General features: G+C 33.9%; 1 protein-coding gene and 1 long non-coding RNA gene across 2 annotated transcripts in view; one reads left to right on the top strand and one right to left on the bottom strand.

The window, feature by feature from the left end:
• Positions 1–9,139, top strand: part of LOC111087978 — a 73,831-nt gene that overhangs the window by 38,921 nt on the left and 25,771 nt on the right. The gene's annotated exons all lie outside the window — the stretch shown is intronic.
• LOC106467706 (UDP-N-acetylglucosamine--dolichyl-phosphate N-acetylglucosaminephosphotransferase-like) overlaps positions 6,774–9,139 on the bottom strand; it is a 46,366-nt gene continuing 44,000 nt past the window's right edge. Inside the window, exon 8 of the mRNA XM_022396578.1 lies at positions 6,774–7,155. Within this exon, the coding sequence (XP_022252286.1) occupies positions 7,153–7,155 (3 nt within the window). The 3' untranslated portion in view covers positions 6,774–7,152. The remainder of the gene's footprint in view (positions 7,156–9,139) is intronic.

Genomic DNA, 9,139 nt, shown 5'->3' with positions numbered 1-9,139 from the left:
ATGATAATTAACAGGAGGACATCTCGGAATTAGGAAGACATTGAGTCATCTACGACAAAGATTTTACTGGATAGGTATGAGGCGAGATTTGGAAGAATGGTGCAGAACATGCAATACATGTAGTGCTAAAAGGGGACCCAAGCATAAGGGACGCCTACCCTATGAAGAGTTGCCTGAAAATGTGTCAGAGTTTGTGAAAGTGTTATCGGAAAGGATGGATGATATTCACCATCAAGTACCTTCAAACTTGAAAACTTCTGCTGGACATTCTGCGGTCCAGGACATTTCAGTTGGGACGAAGTGAACAACAGAACAAATGATGCTGCTGAAGACATGTGACCTGAAAAAGCCACTATCGAAGAAGAAACTCTACTCAGTTTTGAGAAGGGAAATGGTGAAGTTATTGATGAAGTTACTACCACTGATGTGACTGTTACCGACGATAGAAGATTTCCTGATGAAGCAGATGAACCCCACATGAAGCAGAAGCCAACGAGACAGAGACCAGTACGGAAGAAGATACGTCCCGTAAAATTAAGAGACTTTGTTGAATTGTAATTTTGTGTTTGTAATTCTGTACATTTAGTTAAGTTATTGTTAATTGTTATTGGTTTAATGAAAGTGGCTATTGTTCGGGACGAACAATACTAAGGAGGGGCAGTGTTGCGTCAGCGAGGTCACGTGACTAGTATCACGCCACGTCATTCTCGAACTTTCACGTCTTTTCCTTAAATCTCGTGATCTTTCTAGATATAATGTAGTCTTTTATATATATAAGACCGGCCACGAAGCGACGGGGAGGTAATGAGTAATTGAATGTATGCGGACAAAATATTGTTGGCCACGTGAGACGTGAATTATAGCGTTGTTATAGAGCGACTGTTGAAATTAAGTGTATCGTAAAGTAGTATTCGGAAAGAATAAACCAGTTTTATTTAAGAAAGGACTTGTGTGGCTAAAGTTTCGTCGGAACGAATTTACGGAAAATTAACGAACGAACGGAGACGTAACAATATTATCTTTAACTTGTATCGAAAGGCAGGTTGGAACTGTGTACAGACGGGTTGCATAACCTTTAACATTAGAAACCTTAGTCACTGCTTATAAAGTAGTGAGCTTAATTTCAGTTCTTAGTGTAAGGCATTGGTTTTATTGGGCCTGGGTTCTGTCTCCGTGACAACTAGACAATAGTAGTTGGACCCGCATGTATGTAAAAAAAAACTTAACTCGCTGACCATACGATATTCCTTAGAAAGCTTAAGGGGAACGCTCTGCTAGCAATAATTCCAAACTATAGATACTTCACAAATTAGACAAAAGTTTCACAGTTTGGTTATTTTTCGGGCAAATATTTTACACATATACACTTGGATTATGCATGCTTATACTAAAATCTATACTAAACGTATGATTTAAAGTTTAATTTATGTGTTACACATTAATTTATTATTATTTTTACACAATCCATAATTTTACAATTATCAAAAAGTAATAATTATGCTTGTCCCTATTTTTGAATACGAACAAAAGTATTATTAAAGTCATATTGAAAGTTAAGTGTCTTTAAGATTTAGATGTTTAGAAAAGTAACTAACTATGTGCTAACTATGAACTGTTAGACTGGAAATAAATTCGAAAACATCCACATGATTTGAGAAGATATGACATTTTTTCGTACTATTGTAGTAAGTAGTTTTAGAGAAACATAATAATGAGCATGTTGTGCACAAAGAAACATTATCAGTAACTAGCACATCTTTTTATTCGATTTCCTCATTACGCCATTGATAGTTGCAGCTAGCTCAGGTAGCTGATACATATTCGTATAAAAAAATTGAATAACTGTTTTCGTTGTATAATTTTTTTTTAATTCCAGCTTAGTTTTTCAACAACATTTGTACATTTCCAAATGTAACTGAGGATAAAATGTTATAAACAAATAGACTGGGGTCAAGAGTCATTAAACATGCCGTTAGAAGAAACCAATAAATTAGGACTTGTGAGTTCTGTTGTCTATAAGTACCAATATTCCAAAGTCAACCCTGAAAGAAAAAAAAAAAGAAAATCAATACCCAAAATGTTACTATATTCTCATCTTATCCTACATCAAATGTCTGAATGACGACAAGGAAAACAGACACAAAATACCGATATCAAAAACCAGGAAAGAGCTGCGCTTGCCCACAATTTCTGGTCATATAAATGCTAATTCATCCAATTAAAATACTAACTGTGGATTTGGAGGAGTTTCATACTTCAACGATACAACTGTGAATTTTGAGGAATTCCATTCTTCAACGATACAACTGTTAATTTTGATGAATTCTATATTTCAACGATACAACTGTTAATTTTGATGAATTCTATACTTCAATGGTACAACTGTAGATTTTGAGGAGTTCCATACGTCAATTTATCATCACCAATGATAGGAAACAACATTTCCATAAACTTCTTTGATATTCTTTGTGGCTACAGAGACGTTGTTTCCCTTTTTGTATTCAAACAGCATTACATGCCAAATGTGTGTCTCATCGTGTGCCATCACTATAAGAGATTAGAGAATATTAAACTTTACACATTATATAGGCTACACTAACGTGACTTTTAGGCGGTTGGTTTAACTATTGTATGTGACTTACGTTTTTTTTTTTTTTTGGGTGGGGCGTTAATGAAAGTGTTCCAAACCGCGACATTAATTTCTTGACGACCTAATACATGCCGACGTGAAAACGATAAGACTTAGTAAGATCCAAAACTTCACATTGAGTTTTACTAACAGTCAATAGCTAATTTTTTCTCGACGAAAGAGATAACTCTGATTATATTCAATAATAAATTACAACTTACCATTATTAGAAGTCCAAATAACCAAATAAACTATGTGAAGACTTTAAAACACTCAGGGTAATCAATGAAGAAGAAAATTATAATAATCGTTTTACATAAAGCATTGAATCATACAAGACTACAACCCCACCCCCATATAGATATCAAATAACATCATTTAATAGACCTTACTCCTCTATGTGGTCTAGCACTGAAAGGAGGGCATGAATAAAGCCTTTGTTGTTGTCAGCTATCATTTGTAGCATCGGGTTTCGATACCTGTGGTGGGTAGAGCACAGAGAGCCCATTGTGTAATTTTGTGCATAACAACAACCAAACCCTAATGACTAAGTAATGACGAAAATGTCCAGGTAATCCTTCCACAAATTGAATGTTAGGAGTACTTTGCTTTAATGTGGAGTACAAGGGTAAACATTTACTATAAAAGTACACAACATGTTCAGGAATAGGAAAGATAGCATATTAATGATAAGTCAGACACACTACTTACAAACTGAGTTTTACCACTACCTGTTGGACCTGACACTAAAGGTGTAAATAGGTGTTGTAGCTGACTATCCACCTAGTGAAACTAAGTTGTATTGAGAAAGAAATGAAACAGAACTCACCTTACGAAGATCCGAACTTTATTATCACTTTGTTGTTGAATATCTAAAAACAAAATACGGTTGAGTGCTCTTGAGATCTTTTTCGTGAGTAAAAATGCTATCTTACCTACAACAACGGTATCAAACGTTTCACAATCAAGCCATAGAGTCCAAAATGTAACCATCATGAATCACCTATAATTTGAGTATAAACTGATGTAAAAAAGAAGCTAATATTGTTGAACAACATCGGGACAAATTCTAATCTATCATGAAATAATCGTGGAGAATTTATGAACAATGGAAAAGTTTCCTTTCAAAGTAATATATCAGCAGGTCTGGTAAACGGTGTACTATGTAAACGTAAAGATTTTTATCCTAATTTGCACAAAAATTAGCTGAAATTAACATTCCACAACATCTAGTAGGAGATGACGATAGATGTCAGTATATAGAATACAGCGTGGAATCAACTTCAACGGAAATTGCTAGAAGACCAACAATGCGAGTTGTATCCAGATGGGATCGTGTTTAATAAGTTATCATGAACATAGCATTGTTTATTCGCTGAGGTACTGACGTTAGCACTAAACTCAACAATATTTTAAGGGATAATCAGAAATAGTTGTGCGTGTTGTGGTAATCGAATAAATAACATTGTAACGGATTGTACCGATGATACAAATAGTCAAAAACGCTCATACATTCCAAGAAAAATTAACTCAGCTTTAGATCGCACATACTTTACCCTATAAATTCCAAGCCTGCATATTCTGCAAGTTATGGCTGAGTAAAAAATGCTACAAAGCAGTTAAAAGATTAAGCAAAACCTACATATTGAAAAAAGTTTGTTTGATTGCTTATTTTCTCGAATTTTACGCAAAACTACTCGAGAGCTATCTGCGCTAGTCGTCCTTAATTTTTAAATGATAGGCTAGTGTTAGTTAACACCACCCATCGTCTAATCTCTGGTTACTCTTTTACCAACAAATCGTAGGATTGATCATTACTTTATAACGCCCTCGTGGATGAAAGCGCGAGAATGTTTCGTAACGGGATTCAACAACTCGTGGCCCTCAGATTGAGAGTCGAGTGCCCTAGCCATCAGGCCATGCCATGCCCCACAATAGAACATCTGCGCTCTGTCCACCGCAGGGAATCGAGCCAGTATTTTAGCGTTGTAAGTTTTAAATTTACCACTGACCTACGGGAGAACTGAAACAAACGAAAGACTGGTTAAGTTGACAAACATCTAAAATACAAGTTTTTCCAAAAATGAAGTGTTTATGGGAGAAATAAACGAACATTGGCAACCTTATGTAAATATAATGACCAGTATAAATTGTTACGTATTGCAATATATCCCGGACGAGTCTCCAATTTATTACATAACGTATTATAATTTCAAATAGCTTGAAAGTGAGTTAAATGATAATTTAGATTTAGAAATTAAATAAATGTCGATATGTATCCAAATTATGACACTCGCCAACAAGATTGATATATATAGTGGTTTGTTTTTTTAAATACAAATATATTTTAATATAGAAACAATAACACAATTTACAATAACTTTTATTACAAATAATGATATATGTACAAAAGTTTTACAGACTTACAAACAATATTGAGTTCTCTATCTCGTCTGGAACTTCCTTGATATCTTATCGAGGGTTCACGATGAGCGAATAAATTTTAAGTTGATGTAGATACAATTCACTTAACAGGGGGCTAGTTAGCTCTGTGTTCTTTGGCCTTCGCCGGCCCCACGAGTGACTCTTGTACAAGCTTTTGAAAGTATTTTAAATTGGGGTCGAAAACCCTGTAAGCTTCAGACCGAAGCAGGTACAAAGTTTACTACTCGAAAATTTCAACATTAAAAGGAACAAGACATTCATTTCTTTGCAACACATAATAAAACCAAAATGTGGTGTTACTTCATTCAACACGGCACGTGCCGTTTTTTAACTGTATTAACTCGGGCTTTTCTTCCAACACAAATTATGATCGATGATGGATGTTGAGTATAATACAATCCTTTAGCCTCTTAGTATTCAAATGAGATCAGTCGGCGTTAACGCCACTAATCAAGCGAAAGTGTGAAAGACCCTTTACAAACCTACCACAAAAGTTTAACTTAACACTGTAAAACGAATGAACAAGAGCGTGTTAGCAAAATCAAGCAACAGTTTAAGAAAAGCTACGTGTTTGGATGAATAGATTAAGTCTTATTCTATTTACATTCAAATCGTACAAAATCCACAAAATGCAAGATCATCTTGTAGAAGTCTTAAGCGGAGTTTTCTACTAATCAGGATTACAACGTCTGATTAAATCATCCAAACATGTCTAAATCGTGGAAGGAATAATAAATGAACAAAATATTTATGAATGTAAACAGAAGTTACCCAAACAAGTTAAAGTAACTGGATTCGACAAAACGATTTTGATCGTCTACCCTGATGTAATGAGTAGCAAGCACAAGTCACGTGGTAATTAGTCGATATGGACCAGCTGTACTTAACTTCACCTAGTAGTAACTTTCCAAATAATAAACTAAGAAATTATATTACACATCTTCCGACACGTATCGAATTTGAGGGATCATGGAAACTAGATCTAGCCAAACTTCAGTACCCACATAGTCACTATAATGTACTAGATATTACGAGATCATTTTCTGTATATGTTGAACCACAATCATTTTTCATAATCAACTGCATTCGGCCTGGTCGTTACGATCAACCTAAAGAATTAATCCTTAGTGTAAATGAAATAGAAAACTTTTCCTAAACAAGATTAAAATGGAGATAGAAAAAAAGAATATGTCGATTGATTTGTATGGATTACTTCCACGAATTCTACTGATAAGATTCTTTTTTAAAAACTGTCAAAGGTGAACGTATAGTCACCTGGTAGGACAGCGGTAAGTCTTCGGATTTACAACGCTAAAATCAAGGGTTCGATTCTCCTTGATGGACACAACAGATAGATAGATAGATGTGGCTTTGCTATAAGAAAACACGCACAGTGAACTAATATTGTAAGGGCATTATTCTTCTGTGTGAGTACAATAATGTATTTATTACGTGTATTATCGTTTTCATCATGTATCGAAAAATGTTAAAACAATGAAGTTCAGATAAGGATAGAAATGATTTATTTGTTCATGATTTTGTTTCAACTTCTTGTCATACGCATGTTCCTTTTGTCGATTCTTAATCTATTGTAAGCCAAACGGCCAAATCTTTGTCGGCAATTGAAAACAAAAACAGAGAATCAAAATGATTGACACATTCTATTTTATTCAAAATATATAACATGCCCCGATATTTATGTTTAAAGAAGTAGAAAGCAAGTTTTCTTGAACATTTTAAATTGTCAAATGTAGCAAACCTACAGAAGATTTCTGATACGTCTTGAATAAATTCATATTTCTCAACTGTATCCCAGAGAAAAATATCAAAACATCTTGTTAATAAGTTTATCTCACTAGCTTTTTTTGTGAAATATAAGTTGAACTATGGCTTTTTCCAGCTAACTCAGTATGGTCCTCAAACACGAGATACCTTCATCATGACTTAACATGTCACATGTATGGCGAACATGGCTGATTTCATCGATTCCATATGCTTCAAAGTTCACTTTCCTCAGCTTTTGTACGAAGGGGTAAACATATTCTGCATACACTTCAAATGACAGAGTTTTAGGTTGCTCACTATTAACGGAAATAAGAACCTGATTAGATATAGTATGAATACCGTGAAAATATGAACGATAAGTAAACTGAACAAAGACATTTTTGTAATCAACACACGACATAAATTCATCCAGTAAACAATCCTGGCGCGATTTAAATTGAATATCAATATTCACAGATAGGATCAGTATTTAACTTACTGCCATTCATCTTGAGAAACAAATTTCATATCTCATTCGTGGGATATGAGATATTACTCCCATAACTCTTGTATCGCGAATGTGTATTCAACTTATTATTACATGTAACCAGGGGAGTAGTCAACACTAAAGAGCGGAGAGGGGGTACAAAATGATATGGACCTTTTCTTCTACACAAAGAATTTAAGTGATTTACTTCAACCTAAATGAAACTTGTAAAATGAAAGTATTCAAAATTTAAGAGAGTCAAGAGTATATTTTTAAAAAATCTCAGGATAGTGAGAATTTTAAAATCTTTAAAATATGGAGGGATGTCGTTCGATCCCTCTATTCCCCCTTCGGCTACACCTTTGTATGTAACTAGGATTATATAACAATAGTTTCCTAGCAGATATACATACGACTGTTTGTTGTTGCTCCTGTTTTAGTGGTTTGACTAGTACCTTTGTAGCTTTTGCATTTTCTGAATGTCAACAGCATCTAATTTCTTTCCAGGAAAAGTAGACTAAATTCAAAACATATACACTAATTACTAAAAGGCAACAACATTACTTATAAAGATAATAATAATAATAACAGAAAACAAATGGAGGATAATATATAAGAAGTAGAAAAATAAATGAATTAGAAGTAAACAATACTAAGATATAGTTACTTTTGTAGATTAGTTCTCCATTCTTTCTTTCACGTGTTCACCAGTACTATACTGATTATTAGACTGAATAATAAGGAACAGATCCTCATATTTATAGTTGAAAAGAGATCCCACGTGGTACTTCTTTGTAGCCTCAGTAAATATTATAAACTGGACTGAAAAATACTTGTTGTGAATTAAAATGAAGTCAACATGCTGAAGAGCATGCTATCTTTATGCATTCGAGGTCATAACAAAGTTCATTATGACGTCAACTTTTGTAATCACAGGCTCGAACACACACATATCGGTTGAATAAATAATTTAATATCATTATACTACTCATCTTATTTATTAATTTAAAACATATATATTTTTTAACAATCTGTATAATCATAATCATAAAGGCAATCAATATTATAATAAAATCCATAATTATCCATTATAATCAAGAAGTTATATTACCACACCCTTTGACAGACTCACTATTAATTATTAGACCTCTGGTGGCACTTTATAGAATACGCGTCTATGGCCTTACAAGTCACGTGATCTCCTACTCTCTACGGGCGGCATCCTGTGATCTATAATCACGAAGATTCTCCTCAACTTTGATGGCTTCTTTAGACGCTATGTGGACAGTCTTAATACTCGCGTCTGATAATAATAATTCTACATGTATGATTGGTTTATGGTGGTGGATAGGTGAGAGAACATACTTAAAAAGTTATACATGGAATAACAAAGATAAACGTTTAGATTTACACAACCTCGATTAATCGCCGAGATGAATTCAAATTCGATGACGAGGAACCAACTTTGAGACTAATAATGCTTGGAGACGGCTTGAATGGGTAATGACGAAAAACTTTAATATAAGTTTAACATAGCAGCAAATGTACAAGGTTTTGTTATCATCAGGTACAAGTAGTTTACACTGACACACACACACACATATATATATATATTTATATACAGTATGGAACAAAGAAGTCACATGACCAGATATTGTTGCACGACTAAAAGAGATATCTTGGCACCCCAGGGTGTTGGTTTAGATTAGGGTTGTTTTGTTAAATTAAGATGGAGACTTTGATTTTTTCTTTTGTTTATGTTTCGTTATTTGTTTAAAATTACTGTGTTTTTAATATATATACTATAGTTTTTT

The sequence above is a fragment of the Limulus polyphemus genome, unplaced genomic scaffold, assembly GCF_000517525.1.
Source record: "Limulus polyphemus unplaced genomic scaffold, Limulus_polyphemus-2.1.2 Scaffold82, whole genome shotgun sequence".
Taxonomy (NCBI): domain Eukaryota; kingdom Metazoa; phylum Arthropoda; class Merostomata; order Xiphosura; family Limulidae; genus Limulus; species Limulus polyphemus.
The sequence above is the reverse complement of the archived record's forward strand: the minus strand, read 5'-3'. Positions and strand labels throughout refer to the sequence as shown.